The following is a 22338-nucleotide window of genomic DNA, read 5'->3' as shown; positions in this document are numbered from 1 at the left end:
TACCTCATCTCTTTGCCCAGGCGTTCCCTTGAAAAAGGGGAGGCTGCCCAGTGGCCATTGAACTTGTTCCTTCCAGAGCCCTTTCTGCAGAACAGCCCATAAAATGCACACTAACCAGAGAGGGATGGAAGAACATTGTCCAATTCCCTAACAGCCTTCACCGTTTACTACCTTATACATTGTATTTGATGCCTACAGCGTACAGTGATGGGCTTAGCTAGATGATGCCTCCTTTGGAGTGAGCGCCTAGAAATTCAAGTGCACGGCTCGTGTTTAGCTCTCAACTAACACAGGATGGGATGGCGCTCTCTGCGGAGTTCGTCCTGCAATGCTGTTGCTGCATCTCGGTAACCACAGAACAACAGTTGTGTTGCAGCTCGGTGGCGTGGATACAGATGCCTTACAGCATACATCTCTGTCACGTTGTGGTTCCAAATGGATTCCAGTTGTACCTGTTCATTTATTCTTTCCCAGCATTCATAGGCCGTCCAGAATGCTGAGACCAGCACCTGGCTCTCTAGTAGCTACTTCGCACCTCTGTAGCACAGTTTGTCCCAGGATCTCAGAATGTGTATAACAGACGCAGCCTCATGCCGCTGCTGGGAGGCAGGAGGAATTACATTTGCTTCCTAGTTGGGTAAACTGAGGCACAGAGTGGTTTTGACTGACTTCTGGTCAAACAGTAAGCTGGGAATTGTAGCCAAAGGGTATTGACTCCCAGTTTCCAGCTCTAAGTGCCAGGACACAGTATCTTAGAACATAATGACAGGTTTCAGAGTAGCAGCCGTTTTAGTCTGTATCTGCAAGAAGAAAAGGAGTACTTGTGGCATCTTAGAGACTAACCAATTTATTTGAGCATAAGCTTTCGTGAGCTATGAATGCATCCGATGACGTGAGCTGCAGCTCACAAAAGCTTATGCTCAAATAAATTGGTTAGTCTCTAAGGTGCCACAAGTCCTCCTTTTCATAGAACATAATTGCTCATCAGAGGGGTCCATGCAATTAACTCTTTACTAGGTGCTAGGGTCACTGTCTGTGCCTTTAGAAGGACCGCCACCTCTGGGTTGGAACATGGGTGCTGCGAATGGAATCCAGCAATGTTACACAATAACGAGTTTAAGACAGATTACCTTCTCCAGCTGAACCTGCAGGGAGAATGTAAGAAAGCAGAACACGATTCAGATCAACATAGTCAAAGCAGAGAAATATGCACATCAGAGTCCGAAAGCTCTTTGATGTAAACTTGGTTAGCTGAGTTCAGACCTGGTGTAAGCAGGTTCAACTCCATTGGCTTCAATGGAGATTCATCCTCTTATGCCAAGTCTGAAATTGACCCAGCATTTGCTGGTGGAAATGCTTTATAAAAGCACCTCGTTTCAGCAGGGCAGGGTGCAGAGTTGGGTATTTTATGGTTTCTGGCTGTAATTGTGCCGGTAAGCCTGGATAAGGGAATAACAGGAACTCACTCTTTAGCAGTAACATGTTTTTTCTCTTCCCCAGGCTGCCTTGCAACATGGGGTGATTGCTGGTCGCAGGGGCTTTGGAAGCATTTTTGTCGTGGCCAGCGGCAATGGAGGGCAGCACAATGACAATTGCAACTACGATGGTTACGCCAACTCCATCTACACCGTCACTATAGGTAACCTGCCGTGTGCCTGTAACCCGGCCCCGCTCATCTGAGCGCTGGCGATTGTTGAGCAGCACTGCGAGTTGCCAGGTCTGCTCTCCAGTATGACCCCAGCAAGGAGCTGAGCTCAGAGTCCTCTCCGCAGTCTGTGTGGCTGCAGGCACCGACGTTAGGGCCTTGGCACAGAGGTGTGCATGAAAGGCTCTTGCTGCTGCTTGGAGGGAATACTTGTGCCATGCCCTAGAGAAAGATTGTAAAGACGAGAATGACGACTCTTTTTTAAGGAAAAATATAATCCGGCTTCTCTAGGGCAGAAGCTGAGTGAGGTAAAATCTGTGAAATGGGAAGTAGAATTAAGCTCTTCCCTGTAGAGCTGCCAGCCATGAAAAAATACTTTGGGGTCTAGTTTCTCCTCCATTCCTTCCAGAGATCACCCACGTAATGTCCCTGTCTCTGTCAGAGCTGTTTGCACTGAAAGTCATCATGCAGCAATCGAAACCTACCAAACAGCAGCTGTTCTAATAGAGATCACTGAGCCATGACCCCAGAATGGCTGATTCAGGGGTTCACCCCAAAGCCCAGGTTCATGACGACAACAGCAACCCAGCCCTGTGACAGACTAGCATGCGAGGAGCTGAACAGTAGGCAATGGGCACTGGCTGGCATAGCCTGCTAAACCGGTACCACCGCCGAAGGAAGCTGGTAACTCCTGCCCTCAGCATCCCATTTGGAAATTCCCAGATTCCCTGCATCCCCAAGTTCTGATCATGCGAGGGTCTCCCTCCAGGCTGCCTAGAAATTCCACATCTGACAGGGCACTTCTGTAAGAGTGAGTGGCAGGGGGAGGTCTGAGGCCTGGCTCGCTGTGAAAAGCACTTTGAGATCCTTGGATGAAAGAGAAGTGCTTCTTCAAGTGTGAGAGAGTCTGCCAGAGCCATTACATCCCGTCCTGTCTGATTGCAGCTCTTCCTCAATGCTTCTTTCCCAGATTTAAATACCCATTCGCCTGGGGAGGTGGACCAGGATGGTGGGGGGGGGGGGGGAATGACAGAAGCTATAAGATTATGGGCTTCTGGGACACCATAAACAGTTTATAGCACATTCATTTTGAACAAGTAGCTTTATCTCTTGCAATGAGCCTTCATTTCTGCAGCATCCCTGCTGTGTGGGGTTTTAGCTCCTAACCCCCCCGCCCCGAGACTCTGCCCTAACCATCCCTGCTGTGTGGGGTTTTAGCTCCTAAACCCCCCCCCCCCCCGTTGTCTGCCCGTGACAATGGATGGCTCTGTAAGCTCTGGGGCCCAGGAGGTATGCAGGTGATGTGGGCTCCGCAAATGAAATGTAACTCTGTGATTGATGGCTTCTATTTACTGCAGCTACTGTAGGGCCAGCAGGGAGAAAATGCATATTAAAATCTGTGCTCTCACTGCAGAATGCACAGTTAATGAGACGTCACCAGTATCTTCCCCGCTTGCCTTCCTCCCTTGCATTGCAGGATTTTGCTGCTTTCAGTTTTGCTGAATTACTGAAACTTTCCCCTGCAGGCAATAGTTCAGCTTTGCCCTGCATGTGAGTTAGCGAGGAGGAAGGCAGCATGGTCTAAGGAATGGCACACGGGGCTAGGTACCAGGAACAACTGCCCGTTCTTGCTGTACAGCCTCTGGCAAGTCACTTCACTGCAGCTTTTTCCCCAGGTATAAAGTGGAAGTAACTTGCCTGCGTCTCATAGATGTCGGGGCTGATTAATTGTTGTGAAGGGCTAATTAGTAAGACATCCAAGTAGCTGCCTGTGTTGACGATGATAATACAGAGAAATGCAACAAGTCCTCCCCTCCCTTGCTCCCAATGTATGAGAGGGGTTTTTCCATTCAGTTTAATATCCAAGATATTTCTGAATCCTGGGGAGGGAACGGGTGTGTTAAGGGGGGGGGGGGGCAGGAGTTGCTTCTTCATGAGACTCGACCAGTGTAGCTATGGATAGAAAACTTGCTGAGCAACATAGCAGGCTGAGAGCTCTGCTTCTCGTCATCTGCTGGTATTTCACTGAATAAAATGAGGCTTAATATGGTAAATGTCTCTGGGAACTTCTTCCTGGAGGCCAAGCAGGGTATGTGTTTGCTGTAGGGCCCCTGTTCGGACACTGGAACAGGTTGGCTTTGTGGGAGGGTACAGGCAGCAGCCCCAGCCCTGTAGGCCGCTGGCTGTAGGTATGTGTCCGTGCAGCAGCACCGTCTCACGATTCCAGAATGCACCCGGGCCTGTGTTCCAGACCCGGGCACGACGGGCAGCGTGCACAGGAGATAGCTGTGTGGTAGTCTACCATGCCGGTACTTAGCTCCTGACGAACGGTAATTTGCTGTGGGTATTATTCTCCCCATTATACAGCTGGATAAACTAGGGCGCAGAGAGAGGAAGTAACTTGTCTAAAATCCCAGGAAGTCCCTTGCAGAACTGGGATTAGAATCCTGTTCTCCGGGTGCTGGTTCTGTGATGTCACCGCGAGCCCAGGCTGCCCCTCAGTAGATCCCGTAGTAACGCAGTCTTTCATGGAGACTGAGGTGTTGAGCGAAGACCATCTTGGGATAGTTCTGGTTTTGTAAGCAAATTGCTTTAATTGATATTTTCTGTGTGCTTTCTGAGAAGGAATTTGCCAGTTGTTCAGACTAGACCATCGTGTGTGTAGGTGCATGCCAGATAGTGACTGGTGAAACCCAGAAGGGTTGGAGGCTTGCTTTGGATAAGCCCGTCTTCAAACTGCTGAGCACTGCTCAAAATTCAAAAGTCCTCTGGATTTTCCATCTTACAAACTGCATTGTAAGGGATACCCTCCTGGCCCCATCTCCTTCCCAACGTCCTATTCCCCTGCTTGGCTTCCAGCAGGTTTCCTTCTGGGGATTGCTGGCGATCCATGGTCCAGGCACTGTGAGAGCCAGTGTACTACTAACTATTGAGCTCAGTTGCTCATCTGCAAACTCCCAATATCCTCCTGGTCCCCAACCTGCCCTGGAGGGAAGGGAGCAACCGGAGGGGTGACGTGGCCATGGGGTAACTGGCCTAAACAATGGGTGCCCGTGAGCTGTTTGGACTCCGATAGCCACCTCCCTAGAGGGAGCGTTACACAGAGTAGGACTTCCCCACTGATCAGGGCTCGGGCGAAGGGTGGAACGACCAAGCTTGTCTCAATTTCCTTGGCAGGGTCACAAAGAGGATAAGACTTGTTTGGGCATAACACTATGTGGAAGTTAATTCTGGGCCATTTTGTAGCAGGCCTTCTGCTCACCTGTGAAACTTTCCTGCACAGGCCGGTGTGCGTTGAAACGCAAGGAGTGTCAGCGGTTCGATATGTGACTTGGTTTCTCCTGGAAGTGCGGAGTTCTAGAGTCTATCACTTTTTTGGAGTGAAAAATCCAGCCACCATCTCAAGGGGGAAGGCTGAGAAGTTGCCTAGGAACTGAGCAGCTGGGACGTGTAGTGAGAGAGGCAGCACCCCTGGAGCTTGACGTGTTCTCCTTCGCTTTTTCCCAGGTGCGGTGGATGACGAGGGGAACAGGCCGTTCTATGCTGAGGAGTGTGCTTCCATGCTGGCAGTGACCTTCAGCGGCGGGGATAAGTTGAGGAGGAGCATTGTGAGTAATGCATAAGCCAACTTCTTCCCTCCTACCCTCTTAGCCAGCTTTGAGCGGCTGCCGAGCGGTCTGGCCCCACGGTCTGCTCTCAGCAGTAATGAGCTGAGCCTGGAGGAGCTGGGTGGGCAAGAGCATGAGCACGTCTCCCATCTGGTTGTTCCCTGCCAAGGTGAGCACCCAGAATAAATAGACCAGATTCTGGCCCCTGCTACCGTCCCTCTGTGCCGCTGCAGCCATGCCTGTGAAGTTGCTCTAGCTGTTGGGATTCCTCCAGCTGGCAGGATCCCCAGATGGCATAAAGCTGGAGTAACAGGCCATCCCAAGCCCTGGCCATGATGTTGGGGGTGTCACCAGGGCTGCTGTGCTTGTTCCTGACGGGTATCACAGCCCAGCTGGATGCTGTTAGAGCCAGCACATGGGAGCACAACACCAACTAGAGCAGGGGTGGGCAAACTACGGCCCGCGGACCGTCCTGCCAGGCCCCGGAGCTCCCGGCCGGGGAGGCTCACCCCTGGCCCCTCCCCTGTTGTCCCCCCTCCCGTGCAGTAACGCCGCCTTGCGCCTGCCCACCTCACAGGCTTTCAAATAAGCCTGTCCTGCCCCTCTGAGCGGCAGGGGAAGGGGGAGGTTGGATAAGGAGCAGGAGGCCCCGGAGGATAGTCAGGGGACAGGGGGCAGTTGGATGGCGCTGAGGTTCGGGGTGGGGGGAGGAGACAGGGAATGGGAGGGGAGGGGTTGGATAGGGGAGGTCCCAGGGAGGGACAGGAAGCAGGGGGAGTTGGATAGGGGGTGGGATCCCGGGGGGCAGTCAGGGGACAGGGAGCAGGGGCGTTGGGTAGGCGTGGGAGTCCTGGGGGGCCTGTCAGGGGGTGGGGGTGTGGATAGGGGGCAGGGCAGTCAGGGGACAGGGAGCAGGGGGGGTTGGATGGGAGTGGAATCCCAGGGAGGCAGTTAGGGGCAGGGGTCCCAGGAGGGGGCGGTCAGGGGACAAGGAGCAGGGGGGGTTGGATGGGTTGGGGGCTCTGAGGGAGGTGGAAGTGGGAGGGGGCGGATAGGGGGCGGGGGCCAGGCTGTTTGGGGAGGCACAGCCTTCCCTACCCAGCCCTCCATGCCGTTTTGCAACCCCGATGTGGCCCTCAGGCCAAAAAGTTTGCCCACCTCTGAACTAGAGACCACGGGGATCAGGGGAGTGTAAAGGGGTACAGCCACCTTTTGCCATCTTTCTCCTGCCCCCAACTCCTCCAGGGTATGGGGCTGAAGCCAGCTCAGCAGACCTGTGGCTCTAGCCCAGAGCGGGAATTAACCATTCCCATCCCAGGGCAAACCAATGGTCCCCGTCGTTTGGTGTGCCGTCTGAGAGAGTGGCCGTTGCGGGATATATCAGAGAAAGGCATAAAATCCCAATGCCAGACCGTTGTGGGGGGGCCCTTCGCCAGCTGCGAGTCAAGCATGAGTAATGAAAGCCCTTCTAATTTTCCAGCTAGCGAGCGCTGGCATCTCTGCGACATGCTGTTGTGCCTCAGAGGTGGGCGCGAGCCCGCATTGAACCCACTCTGCTGTTGGCTCCAGGATCCTGGAGCAGGGAGCGTCACATGACAACATGTGTCTGTCTGGGGTTTGTTCTATTTGCTTCTGCTGGAGTGTGGCTGGCTCACTATGTGCACCAGCCTGCGAGGTACCGGTGTGCTCAGGACCATGGTGTGCTGGAGCCCGGGTTCCCCTTGCAGCAGCGGGGCAGGAGGCTGTTGTCCTTGGGGGTGGCTGCCGTCACTAGAGATAAATGGGTGAGTCCTGCTCACCTGTCATGGGCAGCCAGTCTAGATGTAGGAGCTTTGGACCCAGTTCCTCCTCCTGGCTTGCAGCACAGCTTAACTAACTGAGAGCTGCAGAGCTGGAGGAAATACAGTTCACCATCACTAACCTGTCTAGTCGCCCTGCCTGAGCCCACTCACCCACGGGGTCATCTCAGCAGGCATTGGGACTGCTGGTGCCACAGCACAGAAAGCAATTAGGAGAAGCACTGGGGAGAGGGGGCACTTGTTTCGGTCTAGCTCCTACAGACATATTGCCCAGTGGGTGATCTGTTTATTTCCTGTCAGGCAGCCCTCTCTCACCAGCACGTGTGGATCATTGCGTCCGGAGAGTACTGCCCCTCCACATGCTTGCCCATGTCAAATTTTGTATCTCAACAGATTCTTAGTGGGAAACCTAAACACACATTTTTGTCCTAAAGCATCAAGAGGGTGTTGGCTTTAACGGGACTCTGGCTACACTCCAAAGCAGCTTCTTCATGCTCCCTCCTCCCCCGCTTCTGTCACCATCATTAACGGGCTGTGACCACTGTTCCCTCTCAGCTGCGCGTGTGTGCGCGTGCACACAGATCCTAAACTCCGCATACACGGCAAAACACTGTGCGCACAAAAATTTGCACAGAAGAAATCTTTTGCGCATACGGCCTGTCAAAAATTAGAGGGAACATTGGCTATGACCCTATGTTAGAAAACTGTGTTCTGACTTTGCTTTCCAAAGGGGAACACACGGCAAGAGACTGTCCCGTCACAGGTGGATCTCGGCTGTGCGCAGGCTGCCTGGTCCCCGTGGCTGTGCTGCACCAATCACTGAGGGTATGTCTACACTACGAAATTAGGTCGAATTTATAGAAGTCGGTTTTTTAGAAATCGGTTTTATATATTCGAGTGTGTGTGTCCCCACAGAAAATGCTCTAAGTGCATTAAGTGCATTAACTCGGCGGAGCGCTTCCACAGGACCAAGGCAAGCGTCGACTTCCGGAGCATTGCACTGTGGGTGGCTATCCCACAGTTCCCGCAGTCTCCGCTGCCCATTGGAATTCTGGGTTGAGATCCCAATGCCTGATGGGGCTAAAACATTGTCGCGGGTGGTTCTGGGTACATATCGTCAGGCCCCTGTTCCCTCCCTCCCTCCATGAAAGCAAGGGCAGACAATTGTTTCGTGCCTTTTTTCCTGAGTTACCTGTGCAGACGCCATACCACGGCAAGCATGGAGCCCGCTCAGGTAACCGTCACCCTATGTCTCCTGGGTGCTGGCAGACGCGGTACGGCATTGCTACACAGCAGCAGCAACCCATTGCCTTGTGGCAGCAGACGGTACAGTACGACTGGTAGCCGTCCTCGTCATGTCTGAGGTGCTCCTGGCCATGTCGGCCAGGAGCGCCTGGGCAGACATGGGCGCAGGGACTAAATTTGGAGTGACTCGACCAGGTCATTCTCTTTAGTCCTGCAGTCAGTCCTATTGAACCATCTTATGGTGAGCAGGCAGGTGATATGGACTGCTAGCAGTCCTATTGCATCATCTTCTGCTGGGCAGGCAAGAGATGAGGATGGCTAGCAGTCCTATTGTACCATCTTCTGCCGAGCAGCCATGGGATGTGGATGGCATGCAGTCCTTCTGCACCGTCTGCTGCCAGCCAAAGATGTAAAAGATAGATGGAGTGGATCAAAACAAGAAATAGACAAGATTTGTTTTGTACTCATTTGCAAACCCCCTCGCCCCCCGTCTAGGGGACTCATTCCTCTAGGTCACACTGCAGTCACTCACAGAGAAGGTGCAGCGAGGTAAATCTAGCCATGTATCAATCAGAGGCCAGACTAACCTCCTTGTTCCAATAAGAACAATAACTTAGGTGCACCATTTCTTATTGGAACCCTCTGTGAAGTCCTGCCTGAAATACTCCTTGATGTAAAGCCACCCCCTTTGTTGATTTTAACTCCCTGTAAGCCAACCCTGTAAGCCGTGTCGTCAGTCGCCCCTCCCTGCGTCAGAGCAACGGCAAACAATCGTGCATCTGAGTTGAGAGTGCTGTCCAGAGCAGTCACAATGGAGCCAATACCGTCGAATTGTGTCCACAGTACCCCAAATTCGACCCGGCAAGGCTGATTTAAGCGCTAACCCACTTGTTAGGGGTGGAGTAAGGAAATCGATTTTAAGAGCCCTTTAAGTCGAAATAAAGGGCTTCATCGTGTGGACGGGTGCAGGTTTACATCGATTTAACGCTGCTAAATTCGACCTGAAGTCCTAGTGTAGACCAGGGTTGAATGAACATGTGGTAGCTGTTACTCGGGTTGGGTCGTTTAGCTGATTGGCTGCCTCTCCTTCCCGAGTTGGGCATGCTTAACCCCCGGCTGTTTGGGGAATATTTTGTCGACTTTTCCTTTTTTGTCAGAAATGACTTGTCACTGCACTATCCTGCTTCCCTGGGCCAAACATGTGTCCCGGCTTTTGGTGCAGTGCGAAAGCTGGGGCACCAGATCCCCAGCATAGTGCCAGTGAATTTGTGCCAATTTCCACCAGCTCAGGATCTGGCCCAGTATGTTCCCAGTTTGAGACCAGAGCATCCTTGAGTCTTGCCAGCCTGGTGCAGTCTCAGACTGTTGCCCTTACCGGCTCAGGGTGGAAAGAGGTCTGCAAAGTTAACCAGCTCCAAGCAACAGGTGCACGTCCTCTGCATGCATCACCAAGGAAGGCAAGCATCTGCCTCCAGGCCTGCGGATCTGGGCAGAGTCTCTGGTGTTCTGAGCTGGGGAAGCCTGGCTTTTGACCACACTGGCAGGAGTACTACGTTCTCTCTCCCATTCAGCTAGGCAACAGCTAGAGCTCTTGCAGCATTTTACTGTTTGCAGGTAGTTGTTTAATTTGTGTCAGTGCTCAGTAGTCAAACGGCACTGGGGTCGGTGCTTTCTTCTCGTCCCAGGAGGCCGAGAGTGGGAAATCTTGGCAGCGAGAGGGGCCCTCTTCTTTAACCAGCTCTAGCTGTGCCTGCTCCATGACAGCTGGGAAGCAGATTTCCTTCCTCTCTGAGTATTTCTGGGCCCCGTTCGAATGTGCCTTGTGCTTCCTCTCAGTCGTCTGTCGAGGGCCATAGCTCAGGGGAACTTCTGCCTGAGCCATATTACTGGGGAAAGACTCAGCTGAAATTTGTAACAGGAACATGTCCCCTTCTGACCCCTTCTGTTGCTTATCTTTTCAGACAGTTCCCAGTGCCCAGCACATAGCAGGAGCTACCAGCATAGGCATGATGTGTGTGATTGATTCCCGGGCCTAGCAGTTGGCCGTGCGGTCTTGTAATGTGGCACATGGAGAACGTTTTGTACCTCCAACAATTTTGTCATAGCAGCCTCATCCCAAAGTGCACCCGTGCATTGCCCACGACCTCGTCTCTCCCAGCAGAGCTACGTCGGGTCCGTGGAAACCGCACCCTCTGTGTTTTGTGCCATGTGAGCTGTCGGAAGCACAGCTTCCCAGGCACCAGCAGGGCATCTTATTGGAAAGAAAGGGCAGGGCAGCTCAGTACATTTCCAGTGGCAGTGCTGAGTCTGGTGAGACATGATACCACCTTTAAATCAAGCAATGCAGGTAACGGCTCTTCCTCATGCACTTCTGTGTAAGTGGCAGATTCTAGCCATGTGCCTGCGTATCACAGGCAGTCCCTCACCCCAAGCTTGTCCTCCACACTCCCTCCCAAGCTTTTCAATAGAGCCAAAGATTAAACCTCTAGACAGTGCTAGCTTGTCTAAACAACCCTCTGAGCATTCCTGATGCTGGTGTGAGCTTTGGCCCAGCTCTGTATGCTGGAGAGTAAAACAAAATCCCCATTCTCTGTTCGTGTGGAAAAACCAGGCAGTGCAAACCTAACAGATGCTGGTCTTCTGTCCTTCATGGGCTATCTCTGAGCCACCTTCCCACAGCAGGGAGTAAGAGAACCAAACAGTGATTTGTCTAGTGGGAACACACACTGCTGGGTACGTCTTTGACGATGCTAGGGATTGCAATAGCTTTTCTATAGAACAGAATCAAATAGATGGAGTTCATAGACCCTGCTATGGAGGCAGGAGGCAGACAGTTTGCTTGGCTTCCAGTGGGAACAGGCTTCTCCTAATGCTACTGGCACTTCCTTTAGGCCTGCTTGGCTGTGTTATTTCCAAACAACTAACATTCAGCAGCCACAGTAGTTTGTTTTTATGGGCTGCCGCTCTTTTTAAATACAAGCAAGTGGGAGGGGAGAGATTACCCTGGAGACGAGCCTTGGGAAATCTCAGAGTGTTTCCACTAGCATACATGGAAGAGGGGCATGTCAGTTACCCTTTCTCTCTCCCCCATAGCTCTAGTTCTCTTCTGTTCATGATGCGTATGTGCTGTTCCTGGCTCCTCCGAAGAAACGACCAAGTTCTAAATACATCTGGCAATTTTCCATTGCTCAGGTTTGGCAGTAGTTCTACAAACGAGAACTCTCCAAAAGAGCCAGATCTGTAGCTCTGGATCTGTAACCGGATCTTTGCTTTGTAAACCAGACTTTGATAACTAATTGGAGCAATTAGGGGGAATGACAGGGTCCCCAAATGGAAATGGGGAACTTGGGGGGGGGAGTCCAGGAAAATGTAACAATGAAAGAGACCGTGATGAGAGTACAAGTTAACTAGCCACTCAGTTTGTATGCTGAAAAGTAAATGAGCCTGAGAAAGCTTGGATCATTTCATCTCTGAAAACCCCAGGGGCTAGTGCAAAGAATCAGTGTTTCCGAACTAGAAAAGGCCACATCCCCATCTAAGAAAATGGTTAGACTCAGGGTGCTACAAAAGAAATAAAATCTATAATGGAGCTTAAGTTTTCCTTTAAAGAATAACTTGAATTAATTCACACTGGCTTGAAAACCACTGGTGCTAGAGAAAAAGAAACGCTTGTCAATTAGGGACTCTGCTATACTTTTCATCTTGGAGTGTGTTGTAGTTTTCATTTTTATGTCCAGCTTCCTCCAAACCTGAGGTCTGTGAGCTAACTTTAAAAAGTCTGACATGCCCTTTCTCCTTAAAGAATGGCCTCGTATGATGATAAAACAGGCACTACGCTTCCATCAAAGGGTCTGAATTGGCGGCCTGTCACAGCCGAGGAATTACACATGATGTCGATCTGTCCTCTCTTTTTACAGTAACATGACCACTACTCCAATAAACCTGTGTCTCTGTTACATAGGGGCATATTAAATATACCCCCGTCTACAGAGAATATTCTCTCCTCTTTGTGCCTTTTAATTGTCCTTTAATAGTATTGGAGTTAATGGTTTTGACAGCCATCTATTTTTCAGACTATAAATGTTCTGCCATTTCCGTTAATGGGAAGAATTTAATCTGGTCTCTGGCATGAACTGCATCTCTGACTGACGTTTGTGGTGCTCGCTGTATTTTTTGTATAAATTTTTTTGTAGAACATACAGTATCTCAGTACAAATTGCAGCTGTTAGCAGCAGACAAAATGCTTTGGAGTGGAACATAAAAGTCAACAAAGAAAGTCCAGTTCTTGGCAATGGAGGATGCAGTTATATCTCACTGTGAGCGGAGAGGGACAAATGTTTATGCCAGCTTGCCCTGTGCTTTGACCATAACCAAGCTTTAATTGGCTGATTTTATGGCATAATGGAGGACAGAATGATGCACCATTTGGAGCCTTCTCAAGTGAATTTTCTAAGGCTCCCTTGTTTACTTGCATCTTATCTAAGATACCTCTTACAAAGGCCAAATTTTGCTTGGTTACACACCAGGGTAAAGCCAGAACAAATCTGTCGCCTTCAGTGGAGCTAATCTGGAATTACACTCTGCTCTATCCAAAAAAGCAGAACTTGGCCTGGCAGTTTTATTTTCTACCAAGCTCTGACTGCTTTTACCTCTCTCCTGACTGATAGCTGCATTTAGGTAGCTAGGGTTTTGTCCACACTGGACACTCAGGAAAGTTAATCCAAATTAACTAAAGGTGTGAATTTAAAGTAGATTAGTTAAACTGCATTGAACCCCTGTGTGGATTAATTCTTATTCAGAATTAAAGTGGCCTTAATTCTGTTTATCTTAACTCACTTCCAGATGGAATAACGGCCCTCAGTGCACCAGTCTCTGCAGCTGGGCCTGTCTCTTACTTTGTGTTTCAAAAAGAAATAGCATCAGTTTAATTTTAGCAGGGGAAGCATTAACTCTATCGAAGCTTCTGTGCAGGGCTTAATTGACCCCAGCACCCTCCTTGGAGCAGTGCTAGACCAGCCCCTTGCTTCAGCTGGCAGGAATCCATGGCTGATAGTCTTACAAAGAGACGGGCATGGTTGGGGCAGGAGATGGCTGGTGTCTGCACTTAGCCTCCAGGAGAGGGAGGCTCCGTGGCAAAGGTAACTCCTGCAAGTTTTAAGTTCTGTGGCTGCAGGATATGGTGGCCGAAAAGCTGAGCCAAACTGGCCACTAAGCGCTTCCCGGGAAGAATAGGGTGAGCTGGATGGGGGAGAAGCTCCCTGTGTCCCACGTGAAGACTCAGTGCAGGAGGGCGCCAGGTTGGCTGGGTGGTGACCACATGGTAATGACGAGTGCTGCCGAGCCTCAGCCGAGGCCTTTGCTGAGTTCACAGGAAGTGGAAGGGCGGCAAATGGGGGCTTACCAGGGTTTGGTACTTCCGGCGTAAGCTGCTGGGAAGTCTATGAAAAGCCAGTCCCCCTTAACCTGGGCAACGGAGCCGTGGGAAATCCCGCCTGGCAGCCAGGGGGGAAATAGCCGTCCCGCTGCACCCTGGGGGAGACTCAGCTTTCTGGGTTTGGAGAACTGAACTGCTGAGTCAAAAACCATTAGCAGCTCTTGACTGGGGGAGTGAGGGGTGTTCAGCATGGTCCCCAGCAGGAAAAGGAGCTGCAGGAGCAGGGCAGGGCAGGGCAGAGCAGGAGGGTTGAGAGGCGAGCATGCCTGTCAAGCTGCCATGGGGGTAGGTGGGTTATTTTGGGCAGAGCTTGTAGGGTTGAGAGCTGGAAGGTGGCTTGGAGCAATGGAGCTATCTGGTCCTGGGCAGCTAAAAAACCAGAGCAGAACTTTTTTCACAGTAGCAGCCATATTAGTCTGTATCCGCAAAGAGAAAAGGAGTACTTGTGGCACCTTAGAGACTAACCAATGTATTTGAGCATAAGCTTTCGTGAGCTACAGCTCACTTCATCTTGTTGTGTGACCCGTGTGACTCCATCCCTGCCATAAGCCAGGCAAGCCCTTTGTGGGCCAGCAGCTGCAACGCTGCACTCTCCTGTTTGTGTGTAGCACGGGGCGGGGCGGGGGTGCTCTGCGCTTGGTCAAAGTGCTGGGCAGACATCTCCTGCAATCCTCACGCCCCAGCCCTCAGTTTAGGGCTGCTGAAACAACTGTGCTTCGGGTGCCCACGGCAAAGCTGCCTGTGGTGTCATTGCAGGAGCACGGTGTCCTCCTGCATCTACGCTGTACGTACCTTCACGGGCAGGCGCCATCAGCCATCTGCTCCAGGACTCTGTCACTACGGCTCAGCACCTGCCCTGGCCACTTAGAGAGCAGTGAAAGCTGCCTTCCCCTGGCTGGAGAGCCCCAGGGAGCTCAGCATGGGGTGGAAAGCAATCCCAAGAATAAACACAAGAGCCTGTGTTTAGGAGCATGCGCACCAGGCTATGCGTGGAATTACAAGGCTGCAGCTTGGCTATGGTAAGTGCCAGCCCAGTGCTGTGGTCTCCCCAGAATATGCTAGTCTGGAGTCTTGCCTTCTTGGAATTTATTCATCACAAATACAGAAGCTCTTGAGCCCCTACATGGCAGCTGCCGGGCACTGCAGATCCGGGTATGGGTGTGACACTCTGCACATTGGTAAGGCCCAGTGGCACCCAGCCAGAAACCTCCACTAAGCTCTCTAATCTGAACCCTCTAAATGCTCTACCTCAGACCGCAAGAGTCCTTCCCCCTGGGAGTGCTGACTCCTATCCCCAGGGGAAACGAAGCAAAGAGGGCCTGGAACTGAGCCAGGATGTCAGGGTCCCACTCCCAGCTCTGCTGCTCACTCCCTCTGTGACATTTTGGGCCATTCACTCTCCTCTCCAGGGCTGAGTTAAGTCAGTGACCTTTGTAAAGGGCTCCCTGAGACAGAAGATGGTGGGGAGGTGCAATGTCCCACTAGTCAAAGTTTGCTTGTCTAACCTCCTGAAGGTTAATCCCTACAGCGGCCATACTCTTTGTCCTGGTCAATCCTTTCCTGAGCCAGTTGCCCCTTCCATCTCCCTACCACCAGAGCCATTGTGTGCAGCACAACAACCTAGTGTGGCCTTGCCCAGACCGCCCGTGGCTGCTTTTCTGCTTAATCCAGTGGTTTGACTGTGAACTCCCAGGGAAATGTTTCCAGACTTTCCCGTTACTAAATCCTGCCCCTTTGTTGTTGTTCCATTTCTGGCTGCGAGTGAGAATGACAAACCTTCCGGCAGCTTGGCCTGCCTGGCTGCAACTTGGCGTGGGCTCAGCAACCACAAAGAACAAAAGAGTCCCTGTGTGCTGCGAATTCCACAGGCGTCCGGAGAGGAGGTCGCTGGTGCCTTCCTGTGGCTGTTCCAGGGGAGACGGTAGGGTGGTGAACGGATCACACCCCAGCCTGCCTGGAGTTAATAGTGAGCCAAACAGCCGTGGGGACTGCATTTGCAAAAGTAGCCACTTCTTTTGCGTGCCCGAGCTGAGAAATTGGAGGCCAGACACTGGAAGGTCTGAGTCATTTAGTGTCTCAGTTGGGCACCCAGTTGTCCCAGGTGGGGCACCCAGTCACTGGACACACTTGAGAATTCTGGCCCAAGTGCACTGGGGAGGGAGACACAATCTGCAGTGAGGGGAGTGTTAAGGGCAGGGAGCCCTTTGGCCATTTTTTTACACTTTTGTCACTACCAGTGTTTGCATGGGGGCAGGAGTCAGGGCTCCTGGCTTCTAATCTGAGCTCTGGAGCTGAAACAGCATAGCTAAGTCCCGTCACCTCCCCATACCTGTTTCCACAAGCTTAAAATGAGGACTGTATTTACCCATCTTGGTGAATTGCTTGGAGATTCTCAAGCAGCCGCTGTACAAGTGCAAAGCATCATGATTTATTCTAGTGCCAAAAGCCATAAGGTGTGTGTGAAATGGGAAGTGACTCCAAACAAAACTATCTGAAGCCCTCATCTGTGTGTGTGTATCCGTGTCCGTCCCCCTTTAAACAGTGCCCTTCCTGCAGGAGAGCCGCTGCATTGTTCAGATGCTGTGCGAAGCTCCTGTGAGGAGATGCCCAGCTGGTTGGGTTAGTGGCACATGTGCCAACGTTACCTTCTGGCCGGGCTTTCATGCTCTGATTCCCACTCTGACGTTCCTTTGTACAACCGCTCCCCACTTCTCCCCACTCACATGCTTTCCAGTCAGTTTCACGCTTCTGATCACCCTGGGCGGGGCGGGGGAGGACTGAGCGTTTAGGCTGGAATGCATGGCTAGGCTGGTTATCTGAGAGGGCAGGGGGTAATATGCTAGCTACGGGCAAAATGTGCTTGGTAATTGCTGTAGTAATTAGCCCATCCCTTCCTTTTTAGGGCAGACGTCTCACCCCAGTCGAAGGACTTGTAGGGTGGATGGGAGTTTGCAGTCCTTAGTGTGCAAACCGGAGGAAGTTAATGGGCGACATGAGCACAGTCTATAAGTAACTACGTGGGGAACAAATACTGAATAATGGGCTCTTCAGTCTAGCAGAGAATGGTAGAACATGATCCAATGGCTGGAAGTTGAAGCTAGACCAATTCAGCCTGGAAATAAAGTGTAAATTGATAACACAGAGTAATTAACCACTGGAACAAAGTTGTGATGGATTCTCCATCACTGGCAGTTTTTAAATCGGGATTGGGGTTTTTCAATTTTTAGGCCCTTGTGAGGCTGGTCTCTGGGCTGTGTGATACTGGGGGTCAGACAAGGTGATCACAATGGTGCCGTCTGGCCTCGGGATCTATGAATCTATTAAATGATAGCACCGGCCTTGCTTTCTAGGTGTACAGCACCTTGCACTACATGGCTGGGTTGCTCAGAGTCCTTGGGGAGTTAGCAGTCCTGTTCCCATTGAAAATCAGTGGGATTTGGGCTCCTTTGAAAATCCCAGTCTATGAGCACTATGACAAACAAACGATAACCCAGTCCCCCGCAAGCATGCCTGTGAAGCAGCCATGGGGGTAGATGGGTTATTTTGGGGGACTGTAGTGGAGGGATAGACCACAGAGAGGAAGCCTGTTCCAGTGATTCAGGCACTAACCTAGGATTTGGGAGCCCCCAGTTCCATTCCCTGCTTTGCCACGGTCTTCCTGTGTGACCTTGGGCAAATCCCTTAGCCTCTCGGTGCCCCAGCTGTAACATGGGGATGGTCACCCGGCTCTGCTGCCCAGGGTTGCTCAGAGGATAAATACATTAAAGACTGAGGTGCTCACTGTGGTGATGGGAGCCAGACAAGTGCCATAAATGGGTAGACAGGCCCAGTGGAAGAACAGCCCTCGGAATGGCTGCACCCCTTCTGCTTCTCAGTGATGCGGCTCCTTGTCAGACCAGGCCCCTGTGGCCTTGAAGTTGGTTCCCCCAACCTCTGAGCCCTTCCTCTCCATTTCCAACTGTACCTCATGGTCCCTTTTATCTCATCTTGCCCGTGGGAGACAAGGAGCTATCTTGGCTGTGGCGAAAGCAGAGGAGGGCTCAGTTCTGCAGGCCTGTCCAGGAAGTGTCCTGGGAGCCCTTGTCTGTGTGAGCAGTGGGTAAACGTTCAGGTCGGCACCCAAACCTCTGTCTGCTCCTTTGAAACCCTGGGCTGGAAATGTGGCTTCTCGCAGGGTTAGGCCTATTCCCTGGCTGGGACTAGGGGGTGCGTTAAGACGAAACATCATCTGAAAAAGCCCCCAAGTGATGATTTGTCTTCCCTAGTTGCTTGGCTGAGGTTCAGCTTGAGCGTTGGGCAAATGGTCAGGAGCATTCGCTGGGCCCAGTCTGTACCCAGGGCTTTTTTTATTGGATGTGTTACAAGCAAGGTGTAGCCTCCATCGGCCGGTGCTGTAACCTGACTGGAGAGCGAGCCAGGGATGTGAGAGTGATTCCTGCGTGCACAGACCGGTGTGCACGGTGGCTCACGCGTCCTAAAAGCTCTAGCACTCTGAAGGCTGCATCTGACCGGAGACGTCTCTTTGGCTCTTTCTTTCAAGGTGACAACAGACTGGAATATGGAGAAAGGCACAGGATGCACCGAGGGTCACACAGGGACTTCAGCTGCTGCCCCCCTGGCAGCCGGCATGATTGCCTTGATGCTCCAAGTGCGACCGTGTCTCACCTGGCGAGATGTCCAGCACATCATTGTCTTCACAGCCACCAAGGTGAGAAAAGAGCTCCTTCGAGATGTCCCTCCTAGTTCCAGCTGCGCAGAACCTCCAGCCCCTCGGCTTTCTCTCCTTGGCCCCTCTTGGCGCCAGTGCACGCTGGATGGGCTTGAAGAGTGAGCTCACCCGCTATCAATCTCTCCTTTTCCTTGACCCCAGTGGATGGATGGCTTTTCCCCTCGCCCCTTGTTCTCACCAGGAATGTGCCCGAGGCAGACGGTATTCTCTGCTGTCACCGTGATAAATGGAGTATTTGTTCAATGCATTCCTGAATCTGCCAGGATGCAAATCTTCAAAGGTATCCAGGATGAGCCTGCGCTTGGATAGTACATGAGCCGGGGTGGAGTAGGGTGGGGGTGGGGGGTCGAGATGATACACCCGCTGGAGTTTTTGCAATGGCCCCTAAAGTGCTTCGCAATGCGAAAGCAGAAAGGCCTGATTCGTCCGATGCAGTCAAGGAATTCTGAGTCTCGGAGACAGAAAGAGTGGGAAGAGCTCCTTTTGCAAACGTTACTGCTTGCTCGGTTCTTATTCAGGTACAGCTCCCACTGACTTCAGGGGGAGTTTGACTGCAGAAGCAATGAGTAGATAGTGAATCTGAAAGAGGCATCAGGGGTTGGCCAGCAGTCAGGGTTTCTGTTGTACTTGGTGTGTGTGTGTCCTGCAGTTTATGTGACACAGTGAGATAAAACTTGCTTTGGCGCAGGGTAACTTTTTCCACAGTTGGAGACAACCGCTGCCAAAGCGCTCAACCCTGGTAAGTAATGGGACCCAGATCTGATCTGCCCCAACTCGCGCTGATTTAAGTGATTGTATTTATTCCTTTGAAACTGGCCTTTAGACTTTCCCGGGGCTGCAGTCTGGGCAGGGAGGGAGGAAGGGACCGGCTGGGATATTTCAGAGCAGAGGCATTTTTGTCTTTTGCGCTGTTTGTTTTTCTTTTGAAGAGCTAGGAATCCTGGCTCGGTTGGGACTCAGTTTAAACAAAGGGCGAGCTGTCCTTTCTAATCAGACCCCATGGCAGAGCCAGAGTTGGCTTTGTTGCTGTTACCATTCACTTCTGAGTCTCTTCTGCAAAATCTGCTGGTTAGGCAGATGCAGCCAGGTTCCCCCACGTTCCAGAGGGCGGCTTAGGTCTGCATTTGCAAGGTAGGGCCCATAGGTATGTGTGCAGCAAGGATAGGAGGGTGCTTCCCCAGTTCCCCCAGTCCTTGCGACCCTTGTCTTTGCGTAGCTGGACGTTAGCTCGCCCTGCAAGAGGCAGGTGTGTCCCCCACAGCCGAGTCGCTCCAGCCAATGTGGCTCCCTCTGGTTCCTTTTCAGTACGAAGATCGTCGCACCAACTGGGACACTAACCTGGCGGGCTTCAGCCACAGCCACGAGCACGGCTTCGGCTTGCTAAGCGCTTGGAGACTTGTCAACGCTGCCAAGGTAACTCATGGCTGCTGGCGTCAGGCCCATCTGACAGGCAACCCCATGGGCTCCCCTAGACACGCCCTGCACCTGTGTCAAATCCAGCCTAGCAACAGCTTCTTCCCCGTCTCCGGCTCCTGGTGGCCTGGCCTAGGTGTTTCCATAGTGCCCGTTACTGTGGGCGCTGCCCGGCTGGCAGCGCTGTGGCCAGGCCATCCTGTGTACAAGAGACAAGGGCAGAGGCTACAATAGACAGCCATGGGCCTGGGCCAGCACTCCTCAGCCTCAGGACAGCCTGAGATCAACTCCCACCTCCCAAACCTCTCACTCTCCGTGGCCTTCCCCTCTGAGCGAGCATGGGCGTCCTCGGGGCTCTCTTGAGACAGGAAGGTCCTGTCGTTTTGTGGGGAGCTGTGAAGTCCTTTGCTGAAGGTGTGTATGAAGTGTTTCCCTCAGCAGGGCAAAGCTTCTCTAACAGAGACTCATGTAGCCACTCTGGTATGGTCCAGTGCAACAGGGCTCAGGACTGGCAGTCAGGAGACCTGGGTTCTAGTTCTGGCTCTGCTACTGACCTTGGGCAAGTCACTTGCCCTCTCTGTACCTCAGTTTTCTCCCGCTGTCCCATTTTGTACCGTCTGTGGATGGAAAACCCTATATGAAAGTGTCAAAGTCAGATTCAAGACTCACTGAATTTGTCAGACCACTCTGTTTATTAGCAAAGCGCTTTGCCAATGCACCCAGATATATGTGAGCCTTCTGCAAAAAGCTCAAGCCAACCCATTTATACAGACAAGCCAAAGCCAATCCAACACAGGAGACAAAAGGAAGCAGAAACTGACAAATATACATACATAGCTTATTTGCATACTAACGTTTACCAATCTCCTAGCTCAGTAGGAGCTCTAAGTTAATTAGTTTGAGGACCCATTGTCTCACACTCCTTAATGTTTCTCTTCCTGACAACTATATTTCAACAAATCTTTCAAGCAGCATTTCTTTAATGAATTATAATTTCAATATAATTCATTCTACTTTCACAAAAGCTGTGTATTTTTACTGGTAAATTGCAGTAATGGGGAGAAAAGTGCCGATGTAGAAGTGGTCCCTGCTTCCTCAGCAGGTCGGCTCCCTGTGCACAGTCTGGGTTAGAGCTGGCCATTGTGATATCGAATCATAGAATATCAGGGTTGGAAGGGACCTCAGGAGGTCATCTAGTCCAACCCCCTGCTCAAAGCAGGACCAATCCCCAATTTTTGCCCCAAATCCCTAAATGGCCCCCTCAAGGATTGAACTCACAACCCTGGGTTTAGCAGGCCAATGCTCAAACCACTGAGCTATCTGTCTTGCAGACAAGGGAAATAGAGCCCAGACAACCTACTATACAGTGTGTGCACAACTGGCTGGAAAACCCTACCCAGCGTCGTCGTTATCAGTGGTTCACAGTACAGCTGAAAGGGCATATCGAGTGGAGTCCCGCAGGGATCTCCTCAGTCTGTTTCTTTTCAATATCTTCCTAAATGATTTGGATAATGGCATAGAGAGCACACTTATAAAGTTTGTGGACAATACCAAGCTGGGAGGGGTTGCAAGTGCCTTGTAGGCAGTGCCGGCCCCAGCTTTTTTGCCGCCCCAAGCAGCAAAGAAAAAAAAAGAAAAAAGAAGAAGCAGGGCCTGCCGCCGAAGATGCAGACATGCTGCCCCAGTCACGAACAGAATGCCACCCCTTTCTATTGGCCACCCCTGGCACCTGCTTCCTTCGCTGGTGCCTGGAGCCGGCCCTGCTTGTGGGAAGGGATTAGAATTCAAAATGATCTTGGCAAACTGGAGAAATAGTCTGAAATAAATTCAATAAGGAGAAATGCAAGTTTTACTCTGAGGAGAGAACAATCAATTGCACAAACACAAAATGGGAAATGACTGCCTAGGAAGGAGTACTGTAGAACAGGATCTGGGGGTTATAGTGGCTCACAAACGAAATATGAGTCAACAATGTAATATTGTTGCAAAAAAAGCAAACATCGTTCTGGGATGTTGTGAAGGAGCAGAGAGGCGTCTGCCAGACACAGCAGGGGTTAAAGAACACCTGTGGGGTCAGCTAGCCCTGCCCTGCCCCCTCCCCCCTCTTATACCTGAAGCCAATGCCAGGCCTGGAGGGAGGAGACAAGAAGGGAGCCTGGCTCAGTTAGGGGATGACTGGCGAAGAGGCAGGAGCTCTCTGCGTCTCTGCCTGAAGGCACAGATGCAATCTGCCTGCCAGCACATCCACTGGAAGCAAGTAAGAGTTTCCCCTGCCAAGGGGAGTCTACCGCCAAGCCCCAACTGTGGGGAGACTAGCAGGGCCATGCCCCAAACTAAAGAACTTACATAGGGAGCAGCTCAGACAACAGGTCCTGAGGTCCCCCCAGCTGGGAGCAAGATCTGTCTCCCCTGTCTAGGGGTGTGAGTGGCCATGGATTCTGATCTAAGACCTGAGGGAAAGGAGG

General features: G+C 51.7%; 1 protein-coding gene across 1 annotated transcript in view; it reads left to right on the top strand.

Moving 5' to 3' along the window:
* The window catches only part of PCSK7 (proprotein convertase subtilisin/kexin type 7), a 56647-nt gene that overhangs the window by 15156 nt on the left and 19153 nt on the right, over positions 1-22338 (top strand). Inside the window, exons 7-10 of the mRNA XM_084611855.1 lie at positions 1501-1639; positions 5153-5253; positions 18272-18439; positions 19766-19873. Coding sequence (XP_084467981.1) covers positions 1501-1639; positions 5153-5253; positions 18272-18439; positions 19766-19873 — 516 coding nt within the window. The remainder of the gene's footprint in view (positions 1-1500; positions 1640-5152; positions 5254-18271; positions 18440-19765; positions 19874-22338) is intronic.

This window comes from Lepidochelys olivacea (assembly GCF_965140295.1).
Source record: "Lepidochelys olivacea isolate rLepOli2 genome assembly, chromosome: 22".
NCBI classification, from domain to species: Eukaryota; Metazoa; Chordata; order Testudines; family Cheloniidae; genus Lepidochelys; species Lepidochelys olivacea.
This window is presented reverse-complemented; position numbering and strand designations above follow the sequence as displayed.